At 36.7% G+C, this 27,322-nt stretch overlaps 1 protein-coding gene across 2 annotated transcripts in view; it reads right to left on the bottom strand.

Annotated features, from left to right (window-relative positions):
* Nucleotides 1-27,089, bottom strand: part of LOC123869322 (hemicentin-2-like) — a 172,382-nt gene extending 145,293 nt beyond the window's left edge. The window contains exon 1 of one of the 2 annotated variants that reach the window (XM_045912192.1): nt 26,901-27,089. In XM_045912192.1, coding sequence (XP_045768148.1) covers nt 26,901-26,949 — 49 coding nt within the window. In that variant the 5' untranslated portion in view covers nt 26,950-27,089. The remainder of the gene's footprint in view (nt 1-26,900) is intronic. The other variant, XM_045912191.1, reaches the window with a different exon arrangement.
* Between the last annotated feature and the right edge of the window lie 233 nt (nt 27,090-27,322).

Raw genomic sequence — 27,322 nt, 5'->3', positions numbered from 1 at the left:
AATCTAAATATCGATGTGCATTCAACAATACACATACATCCTTACTAATATTATAAATACGAAAGTGTGTCTGTCTCTCAGTCTGTCTGTATGCTAACTTTTCACGGCCTAACAGTTTAACCGGTTTTGATGAAATTTGGTACAGAGTTAGCTTACATCCCATTCACTGACATAGGCTTTTTAGTCCGGAAAATAAAAGAATTCCTACGGGATTATTAAAGGTCAATCGGTTTAACTGATATATTATATAAAATTTGTTTCAGAGGTATCCTGCGTCCCGGAAATTGACATTTTGACCGGCAATTTTTTGTCCCGGAAAAGCAAAGAGTGCCCACGGGATTTTCGAAAAACCTAAATCCACACGGTCGAAGTCGCGCGCATCCTCTTGTAATATAATACTATAGCACTACGCCATTATACTAGTAGGAACTTACAAGTTGATATAGCCCTAATAGTAACATTATTTTGCGTTTAATAAGAATAACTGCTCAGTTTCTTGGTAGCTCTTCTTATTAGAATCTGCTTATCGATTCGTGGTAGATCTGACTTCTTTTAAAAACGATACTTTATCCTACACTAGCTGATGCCCGCAGCTTCGCCCGCGTGGATTGGTTAGATCCCCTGCAGCATCAGGATTGAGGAGTTGGAATCCAAATTTTTTATGAAACAATGTCGCAAAGTTCCTCTATCGATTAAAAAAAAAATTACGCAAATCGGTTCAGAAATCTCAGAGATTTCGGTGTACATAGGTAGAAAAACACAACTTCCTTTTTTGAAAGTCGGTTAATAAAGTAGCCTATGTTACACCCTGGTCAATCCTCTACTTGTCTGTGAAAATCCCGTCAAAATCGATTCAGCCGTTCCAAAGATTAGCCTTTTCAAACAGACAGACAGACAGACAGACAGACAGACAGACAGACAAAAATTTTAAAAACGTGTGATTCAGTTAAAGTATCGTTCAAATAACCCTATGAGCTTAATATGAGGTAGTTATTTCGAAATTACAGACAGACACTCCAATTTTATTTATTAGTATAGATTTAAATTATTAAAGGTTTTGAATTCTTTCTCCTAATTTTTTAAAATTTTTAGTCTATATAGCAAAATGTCATGAAAAACTCAATAACTAAGACGCTCTTTTAAGTTTTAAGAAACGTTTTATTTTCAGGTCTTTTTACGTATCTTGTCGCTCCCTCAAAAGCCTTTTTTCGCAACTCTATAATATGCTCCAGCGTGACGAGATCTGATAAGTGGCACTTCCAATCTTTTGTTTTCAAGATCTGTGACAATAAAAGTTTCGTTGAAGCTGCTTCAAAAGCTCAAGTCGTAGGGTATTGGTCTCTTCTCTATAAAAAATATGCTTTTGCCATGGTGTGTTCCCTACATCGTGGTCCCATGTCAATAACTGATGCCATATTATGGCAAGTAAACAAGTGCCCGCATAATGTTAGAGCCTCGATGAATTGATGAATGAAGCGGAATGAATTCCGAAAGGTCGGCGGTTCAAACCACACCCGTTGCACTATTGTCGTACCCACTCCTGGTACAAGCTTTACGCTTAATTGGAGGGGAAAGGGGAGTATTAGTCATGATTAGCAGAGCAATCATAAATATTGCCCTTTACATTTTAAAGAACGTTCGCCATGGCCCATGACAACCGTGACTAATATTCTCATTAACTGGGAATTTTCCCCCTTTAACTTAGGTTCTACAAAAGATACCGGGAGCTAGATTAAAACTGTAACCAGGTAAAACTCAAAATTTTGATAGTAAAAGTCTCATTATACTTACTCATAAAAAAAATATTCGTACATTACATCTCAGCGGCTAATTCTATTCTAAACAATCTCTAAACTGAGCTGCAATGATAGCTCTATGTTGGTATGTCTTTCATTATGCCTCTCGCGGAAAAAGATAGCTACATATTACTACATTTAGAATTGTCAATTTAATTTTATTTATAGTATCCCAAGCGGGGATTTTGGGATTTACTCTAGCGCGGCAGAATAAAAGTACTCCTACCACATACCCTTTGTATAAGGTCGAACGTTTTAGGGTAGCCATCAGTAAAAAAATCGATCGTTAGAAAAACTCGAGCGTGCATTTTAATAATCTGATAATTTGAGCTTGACACAAGAAAATGGGAGAGATTTTTTTTTTAAAAATCGTCTTCGCAGTCCCTTCGTACAGCCACCCCTACCATGTAAACCGATAGATTAATATTTTTCCGTTATCAGAAATACGGGAGGCGCATACATTATTAATATCTGAAGCGCTTGAGTATTTCTTTGTGACTGTTTTTTTTTTACATTTTTCAAAACCTGTCCACTCTGCCCCCAGCGCTGAAAGGGCATACATACATAATATAACCTTTTTATTTTTAGCATCTTATCTTCACAATCCAATAAAGACCCAAGACTCTCGAATAAATAGCTATTAGACATAAGTATCAGTGGATACTTAATATTCCATACAACAGAGTTAGTCACATTAACATTCTCAAAGGCATTATTCGCTCGGCGAATGTGCCTTTCTAGTTTCTATAAGGTAAAGGACTAGTTCCAAACTCTTGAAGCTATATCATCGTCATAGCTTACTGTACATCCTGTATGATGTTGTCAATATAATTAATAACGGTTGGCCAAACAAGCGCTATTACTGTAGCTCTAAATAACCGTTGTCTTGCCAACATATTACGGCAATATCAAACTTATACGTAATATGTTATTAAAGCGGTGATAGCCTAGTGGTTAACAGGGCTCTCTCCGTCAGTCGTTTCCACTCGTTTCATACAATCGTAGTTCCAATTTCATTTGAATATTAAGCAACCAAAGTCCATGAAATTTTACAGACATATTCTAGAAACTAATATCATGTCTGTGGTTTTCCAGATTTCTGTTAAAATATTCAGTTTCAAAGTTACGCGGTCTTAACAATTTTCATACAAATCTTTGAGCCCCTGTAATTTAAAACTACATATTTTTAGAAAAATCTAAAACACCACAGACACAGATATTAGTTTCTAGAATATGTCTGCAAAATTTCATGGTCTTTGGTTGCTTAATATTCAAATGAAATTGGAACTACGATTGTATGAAACGAGTGACGGAGAGAGCCCTCTCCTATTTGGGAGGTCAGGCGTTCGATCGTAGGCACGCACCTCTAACTTTTCTTAGTTATGTGCGTTTTGAACAATTAAATTAAAACATCGTGAGGAAACCTGCATGCCTAAGAGTTCTCCATAATGTTCTCATAGCTATATGAAGTCTGCCAATCTGCACCTGGCCAGCGTGGTGGAATGGCTGAATATCTTTCTCATATTGAAAGGAGACCCATACTCAGTAGTGAGCCGCTCATGGGTTGATAATGATGATGAAAAATGAGTTTTATGTACTGAAGTTCATTGTAATTTGCTCAATATACAAAACAAGATGATGCCCCCGACTCCGTCCGCGTGGATTTAGGTTTATTTAAAAATCCTGTGGGAACTCTTTGCTTTTCCGGGATAAAAAGTTGCCGAAGTTAATTTCCGGGACGTAAGCTGCCTCTGTACCCATATAAATCGGTTTAACGGATAGATTCTTAAGAGTCCCGTAGGAACTCTTTGATTTTCCGGGATAAAAGTAGCCTATGTCTGTCCCCGGGATGTAAGCTAACTCTGTACCAAATTTCATCAAAATCAGTTCAGCGTTTGAGCCGTGAAAACGTAGCAGACAGATAGACACACTTTCGCATTTATAATATTAGTATGGATGATGTACCTACCTACAAATGAAGCTCTACCTTTAAGTAGTTAAGAATTTTTAAAGAATCTTTTAATAAAGATACCATCTCATTATTATAAATTACAAGCTATTTTTAGCAACATCGTCCCTCATCCCCTTATAAACCTTCCAATTAGTAGGCTTTACGTGATTTTAAAAACTGCATTAAAACCAATTAAAAAGTTGTAAGCGAATAGATACAACAAATCAATTTTAGGAATACAAACGCAAACCATGACTGTTTTATATGCGTTTACTAGTTGATACTTCGTCTGCGCGAAATTAGGTTTTTAAAATCTCGCGGGACCTCTTCAATTTGCAATGATTGGATGAAAAGCAGCTTAAGTATGTCTCAAGGTCTTGACTATATCCCTGCAAAAAATCTCGTCGATTCGACACTCCGTTGCAGCATGATTGCAGGACAAACCCACAAACAAACACATTTTCGCATTTATAATAATAATATTGATAATGATATGAATAGTGTAGTATCATAATACAAAATAACAGTATGGATAGGCAGAAATACATGATTATAATATTTTTGAAATTTATTTTTGGACAAAAAAAATTATATCTTTTTTTTCTTCAGATACAAGTTAGCCCTTGACTGCAGTCTCATCTGGTGGTAAGTGATAATCGATAAGACGTACCTAAATATCCTTTATTTATTAAAATGCCGTTAGATTAGATGTACATGTACATAAATTAACATATAACATAGCTTTGGCAAGTATAGCCATGTCGTTAACAACAGATGGACGCACCAAATGTTACCCCAATCATTATCGCCTTGTCTTCCACTTGAGCGCTGTTAACTTTAGGCTGCTACAACACAGAATGCGAAGAGTTACGGATACGATAAAATGTAAATTATAGCATTATGTGACATTCAAACCCCTTAGGTCCTGAATTGAAGACTCCACTCTTGGAACAATGTATCTTGCAAGACATGATGGTTAACTATTATGGACCTCACAAAAAAGATCAGAGTTTCTTGTCGGGTGAAAGGGAGAACTAAGTATGTTCAGAGTTTCCCTTCGTGATAAAATCAGAAAAGAGGAGATCTATGGGAACCGATATACTCGTAAGTACCTAGATCAATGAGTTTCAAACCAAGTGGCAATGGGCAGGGCACATAATATTTATAAGATCCAAAATATGTTGTGGTTTATATATGATGTGGTTTTATAATATGTAATGACCATATCTAAATAATCCTTTGGTTCGTATAACAATACATAAATAAAATCGTATAATCTATTGCAGTAATTAGTAGCAAATATTAAAATTAATAACAATAGGTTCTAGCCGTTTAAAGAATTTTAATCCGAACGTTATAATATGCTAGCGTAATTAAATGAAATTCAATCGACCTCGGATAACCAATTTTCACCACGAACACGGATAGGTATTTGTTTAAAAAACTGGCGGAACAGTTATTTTTGTTCATTTCGAATTGAATTGAAACGAAGGGTATTAAGAGGATCGTCTAGTTGTAAATTTTCAAACAAAAAGTGATAACGTTTTTCACCTCGTAAATGTAGTCCAATTTTCATAATAATTTATTTTCATAAATGAATAGTGCTGTATGAAATATAATAAGAATGAAATATCTATTAGCTACTTAATAAATGAATGTAATTTAATTTCTTATAAGTAAATGAAAGCGAAGTGATCCTAATTAATTAAATACGTCATGTGAGTTTAGTTTGGTCCCTCTAATAACTTTATACGGTTCTCAGTATAACATACTTTGAAACTTTTAGGACTGGTAGGGAAAATTTAAACTTGGTACTCACCTATTACAAGCTCAAAACAAATATTTAGCGTTAGATTTTCAAGAAATAACTGGTCAGTAGTGTTGCGAAATAAAAGCCTGCCTGTCACTCATTCGGCGAGAGTTTCGACTTTTGAGGAAAGTTTAACATGTACTTTGGCTAATCCTACAATTATATTCAATGTCAACTTGTTGTTTAGGTACTCATATTTTTTTTTTTGATAATGGCTAAGACTACGTTCACACCAATAGAAATTCGCTTTGTGCGAGGGGTCCACTAAAAATTATTGTGTTCGTGATAAAATTTTCTTTATTGTGGACATATCTACGTGGCTGAGGTTCTTTGCAGCGAAATATTTATACTGAAGGCCGCATTCATTCAAATAACACGTTGCAATTATTTCATTAGTGTGGACTGGGCTTCATATTTATTTATTTATTCAGAGATGAGTTTTGAGATAATATAAACTAATTTATCAGTGAAAGAATTTTCCGAATCAGAAATTTCATTCCGGAGATTACTTCTCTTTAAAAATCAAAGTCAAACTTTAATCGAAAAAATGAATAATGGTAAATGAATGACAATAATTTACGTTGGTCTACGGGTCTTACAGCCATGGTAAATTTTTGTTCTGTGTTGCAATGCAAAATAAGCGTGAATTCTTGTTTTGTACCAGTAAACAAAGCTATTTCCAAGAAAATGTTACATACCTATATCTACTTATTAAATACTGTTTTAAGGTACTTATCAACACAAGATGCAATAGAAGTGTACACCGACGGATCCAAAACAAAAACTGGCACAGGAGCAGGGGCCTACTGCCAAGAACTAAACATGAGAATAAGTCACGCACTCGGTAAGGACAACTCTGTCTTCCAAGCAGAGTGTGTAGGCATTACAACTGCAGCCATAGCAATGGCAAACCGACAGGTAACAAATTTTAAGATAAACATTAACTCGGATAGCCAAGCTGTTCTTAAAGCCTTGGCTAGATTTTCGACAACCTCTGAACTCATACAAGACTGCCACGAGGCTCTGGAAACACTCGCCATGTCGAATGACATCACCCTACGGTGGGTCAAAGGACATGATGGGGACCAGGGAAACGAGGCAGCGGACGCATTAGCACGCAGGGCTACGACGCTGAAGGTGACAGGGCCAGAGCCTATGGTACCCATACCCTTCAGTGAGTATAAAACTTGGTTACACGAACTAACACTTAAAGAGCATTCTCATCTATGGGCAAACGCAACTGACTGCAGGCAAGCCAAAGAGGCTTTCCCTAACATAGATATAAGACAAACTAACAAACTACTCCGCCTGGACAAAGGTAAACTTAGGAAGGTGGTGGGACTCATAACAGGGCATAGCCCACTAAACAAACACCTTTTCGTTATAGGTGTTACCGACAGTCCTCTGTGCAGGGCCTGCATGGAGGTCGATGAAACACCGACGCACGTGCTCCTGGAGTGTGCAAGCGTGGCAGAACATCGAGAACGCCATCTGGGATCCCCAACCTCACTTCATGAAGCCCTCGGCAACTTGGGCGGTCTACTCGGCTTCTGGAGCGAGCTTGGATGGCTGGAGTGAAGACTTCGGCGGGGAGGGGCAACGCACGCACAACAGACGGAAACGTTTAAGTGCGGAAACCAGCCCAGAGAGAAGAAGAAGAAGAAGAAGGTACTTATCTTGGCTATTTTTAGTATACCTACTGTATAAGATCTAGCCGAAGTCCCATACATTCTTGAAATATCTCCAAATATCTCTTTGCAATATTAATTGTTACCACATTATTTTTAAAATCTAAGTACATGTCTCTGGCCTTAAGATCGAAGAACAAGTGCAAGGTACGGACAGTTTCTGACTAAAAAAGTCCTAAGCTCTAGTATCTAAAGTACAAAGTTGCTCTGGGATTAATTACTTTTGCGAGAAGTTTTTTTTATTGAATGACTCTTAGATTTCTTTCCCGACTCATCGAGGCCAGTTCGTCTTTTCAATTAGCAAGTAAAAGTGATCGGAATTTTTTATAAGGTCTGAAAGGTTATTTTTATAATATATTCGTCTATATTTTTCATACAGTAGAACAAAGATTTTTTCTAATGGAACGCGGTCTACGGTATTTTTAATAATGAAACACAAAATAACTTTGCAAACGCAGCGATAGATTTGTCTGCTAGGTTTTCACAGCCCACCTCTTTAACGGTATTTGACGAAATCTGGTTCTGAGATAGCTTGTATCCCAGGAACGCATCATCTAGTATTTGTATAAGAGTATAATTTTAATACCTATAAGTATTAATAATTACTGTATTAATTCCAGAAAAACAGAGTACCTACTTTGTGATGGAAATGCATTGAACTTTATGGTTTCGTTACCAACTTGTACGAATTCATACGCGCTATGACAAATAATAATATGGCGACATATGTTAACTTCGATATTAGTTTTCGCCCAATTCCCAGTACTCCCCCACATCAGGAAATTAATGATAGCGCAGTATACAAGTATTTCAGTAGGCACTGAAACTTGCCTAATAGAGTTAACTATTTTAGAAAGTGTTTTTATTATATTATATTATTTACTTGCGTGCGTCTAAGTTCAAGTTCATTTCATATAAGTGCATTCAAATTCAAGATATTTTATTCACGTATTCCAACTTGTATCCAACACTCTGCCGCATCGGTAGGCAGATTTAAAAATAAGAGCTGGCAACCGGCAAGAATCTCATCAGTTTGGTACTCTTTTCAAAAGGCAAAATTGTTCAATATTTCACTGGGTATATCAAGCTAAAAATCATTTTACTGAATTGTCTTCAGATATCATGACAAAATAATGTTATTGAATCGTTCTAATACGACAGAGAAAAATAAGCGTAACAAAACATTGCACAAAGTGAGACAATTGTTTTGCATTTGGTCCTAAATGAAAGGTTGTTTTGTAGTAGGTACCTAGTTTCCAAAATAAACTTTTAAATGAAAATTACATTCCATCGTTATCATTTTTAAAGAGAAGGGTTTTTGTTTTTTAACTTTATTCAATTCTAATGTACATGCCGATATAAAGAGGCTGGCAGAAAATGGAAGGATTAGGAAGGCTATAACGGACCGGGCGCTCTTTAGGGAAGGCCTATATGCAACAGTAAGTCCACAGGCTGATTGATGAATTTATGCCTTGCCCAGTATACAACGCTAATCATCATTCTTAAATTTCAGATACGTCACTAAATATTTACCTACTTCTTTAAAGAATATCCTAAATTCCTCTCTTAGGAGTTAACGTTACTGCATTTAGGCACTTATGTTTTAAAGCATCTTCGCCAAAATTAATCCCAGTAATCCCAGCCGAGCTTTTCATAAAGTTTTCGCACGCTGAATTTCAGAACTAGGTATCCTTGTCCTTGTGTTATATTTCTCTTGTACCTCATTTAGAGTCGAAGTTTTCTTTTGTCACTTCTTTACTGTAACGCTTGTACACATATAGATAATGAACAGCTTTGAAACGGCAGTCCAAGCACAATCAGTGTGACAGTTATTTCTTGCAGCTTTTCATCGACTATATTTAATAATAACTATGTTTAATATTCCTTTCATCAAAATGAGTTGAACGGATAGGCCGTGAAAAGCTAGCAAACGGACAGACAGACACACTCTCGCATTTATAACATTGGTATGGATATGGATAGTAGGTATAGACGCATGAATTTAATAGTGCTCAGTCAGGGATTTGAGGTTGCTTGTAGATTTGTAATTATAGATATATAATAATATGAAACATTTGTTCGTTATGGGGTTAGAAGAGTTTTAGTTTTGAACTTTATATTGTACCCGCTAATGCCCGCGGCTTCGCCCGCGTGGATTTAGGGTTTTAGAAATCCCGTGGGAACTCTTTGATTTTACGGGATAAAAAGTAGCCAATCTGCTAATCCAGGATATTATCTATCTTCATTCCAGATTTCAGCCAAATCCGTCCAGTAGTTTTTGCGTGAAGGAGTAATAAACATACACACACATACACACATACACACAAACTTTCGCCTTTATAATATTAGTGTGATTTAATTCATTTAGTTTTCCAATACAATACATATAAACATACAAAGCTTGATTAATTGGCTGTCAATAAAATATCATTGTTAATTTCATCACCAAAATGTGTTACGTAACACATTAATTCAATTTGACTGAATTAACAATCGGTACATTAATTCTAAGCGCTCTGACGGGCGCTGGGCTTACGGTCATCTCACCAACAATAATTATCGATTGCATTTAGCTGCAACGTGTAGATATGCAATATCAACAGTAAATTAGGATATAGTTTAGTAGGTCTTCAAACAGTGCGTGTTGCCAGTAATGACATAAGATCCGAAACATAGTCGCTAATTTATTATGGGTCTCATACGAAAGCTCAGAGTCACTCAGCGAGCGAGGGAGAGAGCTGTGCTGGGAGTGACTCTCCACTGTGTGGCTGTGTGACTGGGAGTGAGTGGGAGTGGGAGTGAGAGGGAAATCAGAAATTATGAGATCCATGGGAGAACCAGAGTAACCGGCCGATTAAAAGCTGTAGCTTATTATGTCACTCTACATGTCTTTTAGTCTACGTGATTTTATATACCAATGCAAAAATCCCGTAGATCCGTAGCTCCAAACAGACACACTTTCGCATTTATAATATGGGTAGTGATAGATACTAGATAGCTTGCAAAAGGTTATATACGACTAAGAGTAATCCACTCTACATAAAACAAACCAAGAAAGATTTAATTTCCTTAGCGGAATCCTACCTATCGTAGGTACTTGTACAGAAAACAAAGCAAAGAGATCTTTACTCATAGAGCATGAAGCATTTCTATCAGTCTTGAAGTGAGATTTCTACAGGAGTACTTATCTACCTATCGGAAAGTTCGTTACACGTAACGAGGTCAAGTCTTTTGAGAATCATACTCAGACTGAAACTGAATACAATTACCTACCTACGAGTGTGATAAATTCATATCGATACCTTTTGCGTTTCATCGAATAGTACCTATGGCGTAATGTTGGCTCCCCTGTCTGTTGGGTGATCATTGGCACCATATTGGCATGAGAAGACGCAGATTTTGTTTATTTTCATTTGATTTTCATTTCATTCATTCAGGAAAATCAAATGAAAATAAACAAAATCTGCGTCTTCTTATGCAAATATGGTGCCAATGACTTGGACAGACAGGGGGGCCAACATAACGCCATAGGTACTATTCGATGAAACGCACTATACTTAATATTATAAAGGCGAAAGTGTGTCTCTCTATATTTATTACATTTTCACGGCCCATCCTCAAAACAAATTTTGTCGAAAGGTACAGAGTTAGCTTGTATTTTGGGGATGAACATAGGCCACTTTTGTCCGGGAAATAAAAGTTTTCCCACGGAATTTTTAAAAAAACCACTGCTTTTAGTGAAATAGAGCCTAGATCTATAGTGCGTACTTTGACTTTGCTCAGATCAATTGATAAACGTCTAATTTCGTAAGTCATGCATGAATTTCGTAATGCATGCATTATGAAATTAGACGTTTACACGTGCAATTGATAATGAAATTAATCTCATGAAACTAATTTCGTAATGTAAAAATACAATTCGCAGCGTGAACACTTTCACGCAGTTCCTTGTATTACAAGCTTTTACAACATGTACGAGCGTCGTTGGTTATGTTCACTACACACTATGCTGCTAACACATTTTGTGTACCTACTTCAATCAATAGTTAAATCCCAAGCTTGTTATATAGAGCTTGTTATAAAAAAATCAAGTTGATCTCTCATGACTAGATAATCTAAATAGGAAAAAGTGACTGACAGATCTATCTATCAACGCACAGCTCATACTATTGGTCCGGCTGTTTGGCATGCACATAATGCCCCTGTCCACACACTGTCCGTGTGACATGGGAAGGAGCGAGGAACCAAGGCAGAGACGTAGCGTGGGCGCGTTACTCGCGTGTTCCTCGTTCACGCCCATCGCTCCTTATTTTGTCGGTAAGTATGCAATAGCGCGCACGCTACCACAGTTTCGACGTCCATTGCGTTGCAAAGGCAAGCGACCTAGTGCGGCGGCAACGCGATTAATTGCGCGAGTAGAGCAGTGTGTGGACGGGGGGTTACTGTTATGACGTAGACACACCCGCAAAAAAGGATTTTAGGAATTTCAGCCCCCAAAGTGGTAAACCCCATAAGATCTTTAAATTATATTTTATTACAGGCAAAGTGAGATTTATAATAACTAAGGGCCCATTTCACAACCGCTACATAAACTTTATCTAACTGATAAAGACATTTTGATAGATTCTCAGTACATAAACTGTCATAATCATGTCAAATTTATTCGTTAGATAAATTTTATCTGTTGTGAAACAGACCCTAAGTGGGGTAATAAAAATAATGAATCATTTCGGATCAGTAATCAGATTTATTTTGATTAGACGTTCTGATTATGGGAAATCAACGATAATAAATAATTAAATCGATAAGATATTATCAGTTAGTTATTATTATTACATCAGGTACCTAAGGCAAGGTGTTTTATACAACTTTTAATTAATTCCATTTTTATAGGATGAATAACTAATATTTAATTTTTACTTTACACGTGTAAAGTTTAGTTACCTTTTGATACTTAAGTTGTATCCTTATCTGTTTCTGAGCGGTAATAAAATAAGCCATAGGTAACACTATAAATGCGAAAACCTGTCTGCCTGTTTGTTACCTTTTAACGTCTCAATCGCTTAAAAGGGTTTGAATATTTTTGTATGGAATCTGGCCTACCTACATTATGTCCACCATTTTTTTATTTTTCAAAATAGCGGCCGCGCATCAAACCTGCATGGCATTAATACAAAATAGGTATTGTATTGACAAAGTGTCACAAGTGACTGTTGTACTCGTAGGTCACCTACTGGTGACTCCTCCCGTACAACTTTGATAGCTTAAGGTGCCCACGCACTTGAACTGAACTGCAACTGAACTGTGCGTCGCGGTAGCGCCCCGCACGATATTCTCTTCAGCCGCGACGCGCGGCAGTGACGTACGCGCTTTATACTTATCTCAGAAACGTGACACTGGAAGATTTTGTCTGATACAATACTTGTTTGTTGCCAGTTAATCTATAACACAGGTTTTATGCGTGGTCGCTATTTGGTAAAAAAGAAAAATGGTGGACCACAAGGTAGACCAAAATCTTCAAAGCCTTTAGCCAAAGGCTAGCTTTCCACCTTAGAATAAGTACATGGCAGAGTTTTTGGTAGGCGCTTCTCAGATCAGGGCGCGTTTGAAACCCTCACAGCTTTAGTTTTAAGTAACGAAAATTCCTCAAAGCCTGCAGCAAACCGTCTGAAGCAGACAGTTTGCGTTAATTACACAAACGGCACAACGCTGCACTGTCCGGATTAATGACACTGTAATAAATAACGAGATTAAATTAAGATGTTAAAATAAAGCCGAGACAACTACACCTGCAGAGGACAGAGGATGTATATCTAAATGTCTCGTTCAAGCCCCAATCAAAACCAGAAAATCAAAAACTAGTCAAAGTCAGGAAAAATAGTTTAGTATCATAAGTTTTTTATAACCTAGAAAAGTATTTTCGAAATAGCTTAGTGTATACGCAATTGACCTAATAAATAAGGTGTTTTATTGTTATCAGTACAATTAGATACTGTAGGGGCCCCTATTGACTCGAAAGTAGAGATAGACCATTTCGCAAGAAGCATGAAAAGCTTTTGTACACTTGCCTTCTTAGGTACTTAAAGTGAAGTGCGAATAGTCACGCCGCTTTATTAACATCGCTTTATTAACATTTACCCTTTCAAACATGCAGAGATTTTTTTTAAAATGATCAAATATTGAATGTTTTACAATTTGCTTTTAACACAACAAAAAAAAACACTAAGGTTTACTATTGATGCGAGAACAGATGCATGTTAGAAAGGGAAAAACGAATCCCACCAAAAACATTTCATGTAAAGGTTGCCAAGACTCACAAGTTCATAATGTTAAAAAGGTATGAGATCTCTAGTAGAGCCAAGCCCCTAGCTGAGCTTAGATTTGTGCTGACAATGGGACCTTTCCCAAGTCCAAAGTATATAGCTCTTAAGTGCTCTTGACTGTATCACATTTATAACAATAAAGAACAAATAACTCTACTTACAAGCTGTGATTCTACAAACTCTACATCTTGGTTCAAAAAGTACGGCTTGACCATGTTCGTAGAATTTTATCTGACATAGGTTTGTAGGTCGGGGGTTCGATTTTAATCCGCGAAACGTATTTTGTTCCTCGTTCGTAAGCATAAAAGGTGTAGCAGAAATAACAAAACAAAATCCCTATAGCCTTAGGGTTTACCCTTTTATAGGTACGTATATTAATTAAATAACAACACCATCAAATCCTTTCCGAGATTTGCATTACAATAAAATTATTAAGTAGCTAACTCCTGACATGAAATTATTTATTTGTGTATTCTCTTGTAACTCCTAAACGTCTAGGTGATTTTCAATGTGGGTTTCAACGTCATTTAAAATATTTCACGTGAAATGTTCATTCACTTCATAACTTGGCACTCAGAGTTTCTACGAGTAAGTAGACCGTACATAATATAACAATAATTTATGTTTAATATCGTTTTCACTTTTCTTATTTTCTAATAAATCACCGAACGCATGTTGCTTTTGACTTATTTCACATTTAATTTGTTCTCCGATTGCCGGGTCCGGGTGTAAATTGTACAAAAGTGCCTTTTCACCGTTATTTCAGACAGACCGAGCAATAGGTATTGCTTAAGTAAAAAAGATATCCTGGGAGTAAAAACGTATATTTTGTATTCCGCGGTGAACGCTTGTACGAGGTGAAAATAAATTAAGTTGATAGATACTGAGATGCTTGGCGAAGATTTATCGATAGATACAAAATAAAATTAATTTTAATGTTTAATTTTTATAATAGTTATGTTCTTAGATTTGATGATTTTACCGAAACAGTGAAAATCTACTGCATGTTAAAAAACCGTATCTCTTCGTCAATGTCATTATATTCAATTTCGTTATAATAATATAACTATCAAATTATATTCTAAACTATATGAAGCCCGCGACTTTGGCCGGTTTTAGTTTTTGAAAATTCTGTGAGAACACTTTGATTCCCCGGGATAAATAATAATATCCTATGCCCGCCTCCAGGATGCAAGCTATCTCTGTTCCAAATAGATGATGCCCGCTACTTTGTCCACGTGTATTTAGGGGTTTTAAAGAATCCCGTGGCATTTCTGATTTTCCGGGATAAAACGTAGCCTATGCCCATCTCCAGGACAGCTACCTATTTCAACTCTTAGTTTACCTATCAGATGTTAGTGTTGATCTCAATTATTATAATTGGGACCAATAGTTTAACGTGCACTCCAAGGCACGAAGGATACGAATAGCCCAAATTCTGACTTCCAAATTCGGTCACCCATCCAGTTAACGACTTGAGTCAACGATTCTTTACAACCAAAGACCGATATATGCTAGCACTAATACTGATGAGTTTAATATTATAAAACTGTCATCCCCTCCCAGGTTAACCCGCTTCTTGTACTTCATCTTCCGCTACTTCTTTTACTGCTAAACCCCCATCGGATTTTAGTCTAGGGCTAACTTGTCACCATTACAATATAATATACTAGGTTTTGCCTGCGTCTTCTTCCACGTGATATGATCAATAATAGCATATAGCACTCAGGGATGATGTAGCTATCTATCAGGGCAAGATTTCTTGGGATCGGATCCAAATTACAAACTTTATAATATCTTTAGCGTGGAAAGCAAATACGTCAGTAGTAGTAAACAAGGGATGTTATATAGCCGCCCGTAATTGGCTTCTGATCATGCAATTTGCTGTCCTTGTGTTGGCAGCACTGCTATTGACGCGGACTCAGTCTGTGACGCGGAGGTAATTTGAGCGCTCGGTCTAAGCCGTCCACTTGTTTAGCTTCCTACGATATAATTGGAGTAAATACGCACCAATTGATACCCTATCAATAGGTCCTCACTTTGTTGTACTTACGGGGATTAGCAGGCAAAGTAAGGTCAATTTTTAGTCAAAGGGCATCTATTGAAGTAAATTAGTACCTATCAGAACCTATAGAAAAGCTATTCTTCTTTTTATTTTTATTTATAGCTTTTAGTAGGTATAGAAGAGCTATCTCAAACAGAACTCGTATTATATGAAGCTGTCAAAACCCTGGATATCAAGTTATGAGTAAAAAGAAGTTGCAGCCAGCAAAGGAACCGAAGCTAATAGAGTAGGTAAATCTTTTTTTTAAATAAAAATAGCGAGAAAACGAGCAAGCGGATCACCTGATGTTAAGTGATTACCGCCGCCCATGAACATTTGCAGCACCAGAGGAACCGGTCTTTTAAAGTGCGAAAGTATTGCTAATAAAGTGCGAAATTTTCCACGCTCAATCAAAGAAATACTCTGTTCGCTAAAATCAAATAACAAAAATACTCTACCACAAAATAAATATTCATAAAATTCGTAACAGTTTACACTAACTTTTATTCCCTTTTCTGTGTTGTTAAACAAGCTTGTTAACCTAACTCGCGTTTCAGGTCGACTAGTTCCTACTCAAAGCTAGAAAACAAGGTTGCTATCTTGTACACATGCACTGACTTGCAGTAGGTACTTAGTTTTCTGATTTATTAAGCTAAAAAGAAGGGTGTTTTAAAATTGACCCATTTGTCTGTCCGTGGTATCGTAGGTTTCGAATGGATGAACTGATTTTACTACGGGGTTTCTTCAAGATCGTCCTTAGTTTTATTTCAAGAAAATCTTTTCAGCAAATTAGAGATTACATCATCTCTTTCCGGTTTAAGGATTAAAGTCATAGAATCCACATTTAATTTAATTCCACTTATGTAAATATCACTTCAAGGCTTTTACATCTATTTGATCATGGAATTTTTTATTATTATTAATCTGTAGGTAAACTTAAAAATAAAACTACTATATAATAACTTAATCGTTATTTTAATGAAATGCCTATAAAACGTCGAACAACAATGAGTTAACGTTGATAATTAATTAAAAAATATGTTAAAATTATAATACTTATCAGCTGTACGCTCTACGCAGTATACCCTATTTCATTTATACACAAAAATATTGTTATCCTATGAAATTGCTTCGATCTTTTGCGTACGTACGAGGTCAGATAGTAATCGCCTGTAGCAGATAAAAACCTAAAAGGTCCTTGAAAAATATGCAGAATGATCTAGGACTAGCTTATCTTTTACATAGTAATTACATCAGTGTTATCAAAAGGAAATATCTCATTAGGAAATAGATAGGGTACCTACTCGTGTTCTATATCAATGTAAAAAATAATTAAAAATGAAGTGACTGTTTATGATTTTGAAATAACTGTACCTACTTGTTAGCCTTTCTGCTAAAATTTTGGACAGAGTTTCCCTTTATAATACAGACAAGGAATAAAGCCAGATTTTCTGGAATTCCCACGGGATAGAGAATAAATAGGAGTAATATTTTTGCGAAGCGAAGCCACGAGCGGTCGTCAGTTCATAAATAAAGACCAGATTCCAGTTGAAACATACCGAGCCAGCTAGAATAAAAATCCTGAGGCGCACAAAGCGGGAACAGTTCGGAATATTCAAGAAGCCATCCTGTGATTGTACATTCCATAAATTGGATCCAGATCCTTTGCAACATGTAACTCCTAGCTTAGATAATCCTCCTAAAGTCCTAACCCTCCTCAGCGTACGAATGCCTACTGCAGAAATCGTATATGCTAGATTTGCATTCGGAATGTGGATAGAAAATCCCCACATATTAAACTGCTCTCCCAAAAAAAGACCGCAATTTTTTTTTTATGTAAAGTTTGGTGCTCAAACGGGTGTTGAGAATGACCAAGATGTTTTTTTTTTTTTTTATTCTTTATTTTGTGATGGGGCTTAATCACTTTGTGATTATGTCGCCCCCATGAGCAAATCAACCTTTATATAAAACCTTAATCACTAAAAAAAAAACAATATTTGAAAGTATTATACGTACTAAAGTTACTGGGCTGCAAATAATAATGCACACAACTTCTTAGCCTGCTCCGATAAGGGGCAAGCTAAGAAGCTGTTGCATACCCCCACATCCATGAGTCGAGGAAGCACTCGTCGACGCAGAGCCGCGTTCCGCTCACACTCCATCAGCACGTGTTGAGCATCGTCTATGACTCCACAAACTGTGCAGTTTGGGGAGTCAGTTTTACCCATTAAATGTGTGAACTTGCTCGACGGAATGTGACCAGAGCGCAGTCTGAGTAATGCAACTACGTATTTCCTCTTAACTTTGTCAAACCATGGGTACCGAAGAGGCTCACTCTGCAGAGTCTTATACCAAATACCTTTTGTTAGTGAACGTTCATCAAAATATTCACGCCATGCTTGCGTACACATCATCTTCACGCTTCCAAGGAGGTCAGAAGGCAAAGGTAAACAAGAGTACGGTGTACCGTCACGCGTCGCTTGTCGGGCAGCAGCGTCAGCCTCTTCGTTTCCCGCTATCCCTATATGTGAAGGAATCCATTGTAGAATAACACTTTTCTTTGATTCACGTAATTTACAAATAGCATCTATGATAATCATGGCTATCGGAATGCCTCGACAACTCGAGGGTATCTGAGCCAAATGTTGGATACTGCTTTTCGAATCTGTAAATATAACGAAATTCTCTCTGTCTATTTTCATTATGTGTGAAAGTGCTTCTGCAATAGCTATAAGTTCACAATTCATGATGGAAACGTTAACATTAATTTTAAATTTAGTAGCAACAATCATTTGTGGATCATAAAAATTTTCAAAAGAAAAATAAAACCGACTTCAAAAACCACAAACACTAAAAAGTAAAAAATAACTTTTATTTAGCTACACGTGTAATGTACCTAGGTATGAAGTCGAGCGAGCATATTAAAACAAAATTAGAAATCCAAGAGTGAAGCTCGCCCGACTTCATACCTAGGTACATTACACGTGTAGCTAAATAAAAGTTATTTTTTACTTTTTAGTGTTTGTGGTTTTTGAAGTCGGTTTTATTTTTCTTTTGAAAATTTTTTATTTCACAATTTTTAGTGGCCCACTGTACTATAATATGCTATGCCCAGTTAAAACCCTACTGTTTACTAAGCTATTACACTGATCGCGAGCAATTTGCTCCTATCTATTGAGGAGTTCTGTTCTCCATCTCCGAAGATATTCATCAAATCTTCACCAAATTTATATGGGACCATCTGCACAGTATACCCTTTCAAACAAAAAAAAAAATTTCCAAATCGGTCTAGGGGTCTTTGAGTAATCGGGGAACATACATAAAAAAAAAAAAAAAAGATTCCGACGAATTGAGAACCTCCTCCTTTTTTGGAAGTCGGTTAAAAAGCAGCTCCTAGACATGTTTTATCCTTAGACCCATCCGTGTACAATCTGTAGTGTGATCCGTATATACTATTAACTGGCTAGTGGACAGTCAAACGAGTCGCAGGGAGCCGCTGTATTCAGGCGGTGCAAAATCTTGGTGTGTGGAAGTCCCTACAAGAGACCTGTGTTCAGTAGTGGACGTCTATCGGTTGATAATGATGATGATGATGAATATGAATAAAAATCTATTTGTCTGTCGGTTGATAAGAAAATTTCCATTGTTTAATAACAATATTTCATACCTGAAAGTGAAATCAATTTAAAAATCTGTTTGTTTTCTGCACAAACTACAAAACCGATTTCATTTCTGGAATAGGTATGCATTTAAAATTTCATTTCGTAGAGACAATAGCTTGGGTCTGCATTTGTGCTCCAGACAACCACGACATGCTACGAATAATGACTCATACGACACGACAAGACAATAGTATTTAAATGCACCAAATAAGTACCAACATTTGTAGTACATCATTATATTATAGGGGTTCATTACGAACAATAGGCCTTGCGTAACTTTGATTTTGAGCGTTCTATACCAACTTTCTTTATTTCTAAATTGAAAACTGTGTCATATAGGTATATATTGATACATATAGATATACCTATGACACACATACCTGGATAGATTGATGGCTAAAGTATTAATTCATCCGAACGGACTCGCCACTTTACTTCGTTCGGTCATAAAGGAATAAGAAAAAGAAAACTGGCCAAGTGCGGGTCAAACTCGTTACGTAAATGCATCTATTTGGTTGATTATATTTGACATGTTTTCCATGGAAGCCCTTTGGCTATGAAACCATAAAAAAATATTCGACGTGCCTTCATAAGGGTGATAGGTACACATAAGTTTACGTAAGTACCTTACATAAGAAAGGTTTGTCCATTGATGAAAAGTTGATTAAATAGAAATACTTAGTCTTCGATTGCACTATTTAGATTTTAGTTACCGCCTAATAGTTTGCACTCTGCGCCTATAATGTCTTACCACTAATGACCTATAATCGTGTCGTAGTCTCTAAACTGACCCACAACGTTCAATCCACGTCACTACGTCACCAATTAGAGCCGCTGCTATTGAAATGAATTCAATTTGAGAGGAGATCGCCGCGTGAGCATCCCACGCCCCAGGAATTATGACCAATATCCTCGATATATCGTGTGCATATGAATTCGAAGGCTGGCTTTTTACTGGCCAATATTTTGGGGAGCTTTTATTGGACTATCTGAAATTATGTGATAGTTCGATTTTGAACTATTTCATTCAGTTTTCGATTGTTATACGGCAAATTTTTAGCCGCCAAAAAAACTTTAACCAACATACAAATGAACATAATATATGATACCTGAAAGCATCCTTTTTTCAGGCAGTCGTGTAAAAAGAGAACATTAGAATATCTGGACCATATACCCACTTTGTGGTTCTATGTGTGACCCAAATGATTATGCAGGATAAGATACAAGGCAGAAGGGCATGGGACGAAAAGGGTCCCTCAGCCAGAATGCCCTTTTTGGGCATTTCAACCCATTGCTGGCCCACTACTGAGCACGGATCTTCGTTAAGAATGAGAAGGGTTTAGGCCAAATTCCAAAATTCTTCTAAATCTTCGATAGAAGAGGCAGCAAAACACAAAAATCCTTACGTCGAAACTCCAAATAAATCAATCAAGAGGTTCTCAATTCCTCAAGAAGATTTGCAATAGGTAGGCACAGTTTAATCTTGTATAATCATAAATCAGTAAATCTAGAAAAACTCAGTATTCTATCGGGGCAAGGCCCCGATAGAATACTAAAAGTACAAAGTACTACATACTGGGGCTTTTACTACTGTCATACCTATCTAGTAATCTATACGATCTTGAGGATATATATCAATTATCATAACTACAAGCATGACCTTGCGCAAAACATGATAAAAATAGCTAGATTTGTGACGTACCTAGGTAGTAAGTAGGTAGGTACCTACTTACTTTTGCAAATGTCATAAAAATCGTACAATAATAAACTAATCTCAATGTTAACTTTGTACAATTCTAAGATTAGATTTCCTAGAAAACCTTGCCTTTACAGTACGTTGGTTGTTTTAAAAAAATATTTGAGTAATTGATTTTGATAATTCTGATTTTTTTTGTTTAACTGAATAATTTGATAACATGTGGTTATACATATAATTTTATTGTATTGCGGGTGTAGACTGTAGACCAACTAATTACCTATTTTTAAAGCGAGGTCATTTCGACGTGTCCATAAAATTAATAATATATGAATATAACGTACTTCAATGTCATGTACTACTGTTTTTATAACTTTCATTGATTTCGATGGACAATAAAAATACCTAGTCGGATGAAAATGAAATTTTGACCACGACCGGTTTTCTACTACACGACTACAACCTTCATAATAATATTATAAGGTCGACTCTTAGAGCTGTCACAATATAAATAGTTGACACAAGTGTAAATTAAAAATTACTATTACTATTATTAAACATATTATAGTATAATTTTCGCTACTTACATAAAAAGCGATTTATTATATTTTTCTCGGTAGGAAGAGCATTCCAAACCAGTGGTAGATTCAATGGCGATTCAAAAACACTTGTAACAAGTATAAATTAAAAATTTATAACACCCCCGACAAGTGAAAGTTACAGTAACTAGAAAAGAGCTGATAACTTTCAGACGGCTGAACCGATTTTCTTGGATTATAGCTAAGAACACTTTCGATGAAGCCACCTTTCAAACAAAAAAAAAACAAAATTAAAATCGGTTCATTAGTTTAGGAGCTACGATGCCACAGACAGACACACAGATAAGTACACAGATACACACGTCAAACTTATAACACCCTTCTTTTTGGGTCGGGGGTTAAAAATGATTTGAATAAAAACGTTTCTGTTTCTAATGCAACAATTCCCAAGAATATGAACCTACTCTACCTTTGCCAGGCATCTGTTGAGCTCTACAGCTACGAATAATCACCTCACAAGACGTGATCCTGGATGTGGTTCTAGACAGACTAAATAATTAATGTCTACCTGCAAACTAAATTGCATGACAGATGGTTAAAGCTACGTTACGGTTACGGTTAAACTATGACCGTTAATAAAAGCAAAATGGATTGCACAAGTCATGATTATTTAGTTTTGGGCCCATGAAAGCCTGATTTGTGCAACCCACGTTTATTAGTGGTCAAAGATTAACCGTAAACGTAATTAGGCACCTATTCCCAAATTTTATGTTAATGTTATTCATGAACTTCATCACCATTATCATTTTAACCACTGAATGAGATTATTTCTTGTGCTAATCACTAAAAAGGGTGGTTGTGTGAGTGTAATATTGTTTTTTTTTTTAATATTACAATAAACCTTACCTAATTACTATACAAATCATGCCCGCGTGGAATGGGGCCAAGAATACTGGCTGCATTTCCACGCTGGACAGCCAAGCTGATCCGTTGCACAAAAATGAGCCAGCTCTTCTGTGACCCGATGAGGCTATTAATCGCAGTGAAACGTCTTGTAATTTTTAGCACAAAGTGTAAATTGCCTTTATTGTGGTATACATTGTTTGGTCAAGTGTAATCACTAATCAATGAATGATACCTATGCACCGTACTACAATTCAGTGAGTACACGTGTGATGGAGTATATGAGTAGGTAGCTAGCTACCTGTGCCATAAGTAATAGCTTACCGTCAGTCGTAAAGCCAGGGAGTGGTGGCCAAGCCCAGGGGCAACGACCTATTTATAACAAAGTATTACCGAATGGCTAGGTTTTGCTAAATACATGAAATATCCCAACCGCTAACACACAAGTGTTAATTATTTTGTTGCGGTAGGCGTATTCAGTAGATACAATTTTGCTCAAATTAACGAGTTAATGATAGCGGGTTTAAAGGGCTTGATAACGCTTACATGTTATTATAACTAGTAGATACGCGTATGATGTCTATTTTTATTTTTATAAGAGCGCTTTTAATTTCTTTTCATTTAAAAATACTAACACGCAAAGCGGTGTTACTTGGGTGTTATAATATTTTTGGAAACTGTGTAGGTACTAACAATATGTGCAACTTACAGTAGACAAGAAAAAGATATCTAATAGCTAACTAACATAATGCGAAAAACGATACCAATCATCATTCATCATATATCATTAGTGATCTACTGTTATTGTAAAATTGAAATACAATCACCAAACCTTGGATGAATTAATTCATCCAAGATAGTTACCTACTGATTGACCAGAGCGAGCTAGAGTCAAGGAACTCTCTATTTGCTCCTGAATTGACGATATGTCAAATATTAGGCTATGGTGACGTAAAATCAAAGAAAAATAGGGCTACCTGTCGACGTCACTGGCTAGCGTCAAATATTTTACTACGTAGGTTTTATTAGAAGTTCCCTACTGTCGTAAACTATGATTTGACCGTGATATGACGTCACCTGTGGCTATGACGTCAGCCATATTCAGGCTGCATCATAAGTTATGACTTATGATGCAGCCTGAATCCTATCTGATATCTGAATGCAGTATGAAACTGTTCATACATGTAAATTGTATGAGCAGTTTCATCATGACGTCACAGAGCATGGTAACTAGCCACATCAGAAGCCTACCGCTAAGTCAGACCGGATGAAAATTAATACCATAACGCAGTACAGTCATCGGTCGATATTTTATCGACTTTTGAGTTTGACACAAAAATGTTAATGGTTTATTGATGACACGTGCGTCGCTGTAAAAAAAACCATTTATAGATTTATACATTGATGAATTATACCACTCTACTCATCAAATAGTTTCATATCAGATAATAGGTAAGTATATTTCTTGATGTCCTAAGTCACTAAAGTATCACTAAACACATAGGAAACCATTACATATATACTTTATACTTTACTATATTATACTTTATCTACGGAAAGAAGTAGATAGGTATAGCGCTCTCTCTGTTACGTTATCCCATACAAATGACAGAGACAAAAACCTCGTTAAGTCAAACCAATCACAAACATATTCTTAAAAACATTCGAAAAATTCAAAAACATAATTTCGTTTGGGATTGGCTGGTGACTCAAAATGGTTAGCACCCACAGATATTTTTGGCTCTATCATTTGTATGGGATTGCGTAACAGAGAGAACGCTATACCTACTAACTTTATTCCGTGGATAGGTTGTAGATCAGCTGTTAGTGACTCGGTTTCGAAATACGGGAAAAATAAAAGTCTACGGGGACGAAGCCACAGATAAAACCAGTTATTGCAATAAAACGTGCTACGTAGCTACGACCTCGTTCTAATTTCATCTTTGAAGACCCAACAGTGTGATTTGCAATTTCGGAAGCAATTTTTCCTGAATTGGCTAGGGTCGTTACATCGTTGATAGTTGCCACTATCGATTTAGATTTCCGGCACTGTGATTATACTCGTAACTCTACTCAATTCTTACTAATAAATATCAACACACTGCTATGTAAACACACTGTGTGTTAAGTATTGTTTTAGGTTTTCTTTTTTTGTAACCTGTCATTTGTGTTTTGTGATGCAAGTATATACATGTCATACATACATACATACCTACATACATATATATTAAGAAAGAGCCTGTGAGTGGCAGACCTGGTTACATCATTAAAAAAAATGTGTTTAAATTTTCAAAGTAAGATAACTATTATATACCAAACGGGGTATCATATGAAAAGGCTTTACCTGTACATTCTAAAACAGATTTTTATTTATTTTCATGTATAATAGTTTTTGATTTATCGTGCAAAATACCCATATACCCGAGTACGGAACCCTCAGTGCGCGAATCTGACTCGCACTTGGCCGGTTTTTTTTTTGTTACCTGTCATTTGTGTTTTGTGGTGCAATAAAGTATATACATACATACACACATACTCGTACATACAAGAATACCCTGTAGAGATTATTATGCAATATTTTATAGATCAAGCCTTCTTACTACAACGAAAAAATATTTTTCGAGTAGAAATTCGTTGAAAGAAACTAGCTGTAAGGCAGGTAGGTACTATTACGTCAAAACGCGTCAAGCTAGCTTGCCGTTCATGGCTCGTGTCTAGTTTCAGTGTTACCGTGAGCCAGTTTCCAAACTGTCTTTTGATATTGAAACATGAACCTGGAATTTTTGCCCAAGTTTCAATGAACACAAGGCTTTTTAGGGAAAATTGGTTGCTGTAGAATTGTGTACAAGCGAATTACCTAGCAAGCTGAAGTGGCAATGGGCAGGCCATGCCTGTCGTAGAGGCGATGTCCGCTGGAGCCGGAAAGTCCTTGAGTGGAGACCGCGTATAAGCAAGGGTAGTGTGGGACGTCCTCCAGCACGATGGACTGACGATATAAAGCGGCTGGCGGGAAGTGGCTGGATGAGGAAAGCTGAGCACCGGGTGTGGTGGCGCTCTTAAGGGAAGGCCTATGTCCAACAGTGGACGTCCACAGGCTGATGATGATAACGATGAACTACCTAGCACCATCTCGTTGCACACAAATCCATTGTTTAAGTTTAGCAATGACTTCATGACATGCGCGATTATTTTAGCCGCAGTTGATTTCCTGTGACCCTATAGTAATTTGTACATTAACACAGCAGCTGCGTCACACACGAGATATTTTATTGGTGCGTAACCTCATTAGTTGAATGAACTATAATTGACATACCGACTGACCTGCCAATTAGGTGCTTAATGTAAAAACTCCAGTCATTTTAAGTATTTTGTATTCGATGTATTGTTGAACAAGAACTGCAAATATTTTTCTAAACAGTAGGTACTAGTATAAATAATTATATACTACAGTTTCAAAAACCATTGTATAACTTTTTTTTTAAATTTTCATCATGATCATTTTGTAATTCTTATTACTTGTTGTTATAGCAGGAATAGAAATATTGAAAATAGTGAAATTTTCAATTATCTAGCTACTACAGTTCTCGAGATACAGCCCGTTGACAGACAGACGGACGGACGGGCGGATGGACGGATTGCGGAGGCTTAGTAATAGGGTCCCTATGATCGTTGGCACCCTTCGTGTACGAGCACTTAAAAAGATTTTTAGGGTTCCCGATTCCTAAATTCACTATCATAATCATCATCATGAGCAACCTTTCATCGGCTAAGTACTAAGCATGGGTCTCCTCTCATTGTGAGAGGTTGACCATCTGAGAGGATGACGACGCTGGCCTAGTGCGGCATGGCAGACTTCACGCACTTTTGAGAACATTATGGAGAACGCTCAGGCATCCATGTTTCCTCACGATGTATTCCTTCACCGTTAAAACAAGTGCTATTTAAATAATTGCTTAAAACGTACTTAACTTCGAAAAGGTTGAGGTGCGTACCTCGATCGAACCCTGGACCCCCGATTAGCAGGCCGTGGTCTTAACCACTAAGAATTTCTAACAACTAGGATTAAAAATAACTCTAAATCTACGGACTACGAACAAAATCAAGTATAAAAACTATTTTATAATCCACTAGAGGATGCCCGCGACTTCGTCCGCGTGGATTTAGGTTTTTAAAGATCCCATGGAACTATTTGATTTTCTGGAATAAAAAGTTGCCTATGTCAATTACAGGGACGCAACTGCAAGCTACCTTGGTACCAAACGTCAGAATCGGTTAAACTGTTGGGCCGTGAAAAGGTAGCAGACAGACAGACAGACAGACACACTTTCGCATTTATAATATTAATATGGAAGTATGGATTTTTCATATTTTATTCAGAAAATTCTCACTTTTTCAATTTTATAGATATTTTAACATCATCTAACTTACTTGTATAACTTTGGATAATAAACAATTTATCGTCCTAAACTATAGATTTGATAAAGAACTCACCTAAGGAAAACAAACTGAGGAAGAACAACGCCGCTGTCCACTTCATTTTTGTACACGTTCACAGACGACCATCAAAAAACACAACCGCGTTTTTTTTTAAATATCGCAAAGACCGCACGCGCCTGAAACTTTTCCTAAACCGATCCCGTTACTCATACGGCACCCGACTGTGAATGCGGCTGTATAACTACCGTTTTTCAAACAGCGGTGTGGACTCAACCTTTGACACGCATGCGCACTCTTGACCTCCCCTAAGAGCAAATTAAACTCCAACTTTATTATAAATAGCGTGCTCGACAATAAATCTGACAAGCGGCATAATGGGGCAGTTTTTTTTTATTACGCCGCGCCTACTGTTTTGTTAACCCCCGACCCAAAATGAGGGGTGTTATAAGTTTGACGTGTGTATCTGTTTATCT

This window comes from Maniola jurtina, chromosome 11, assembly GCF_905333055.1.
Source record: "Maniola jurtina chromosome 11, ilManJurt1.1, whole genome shotgun sequence".
NCBI classification, from domain to species: domain Eukaryota; kingdom Metazoa; phylum Arthropoda; class Insecta; order Lepidoptera; family Nymphalidae; genus Maniola; species Maniola jurtina.
This window is presented reverse-complemented; position numbering and strand designations above follow the sequence as displayed.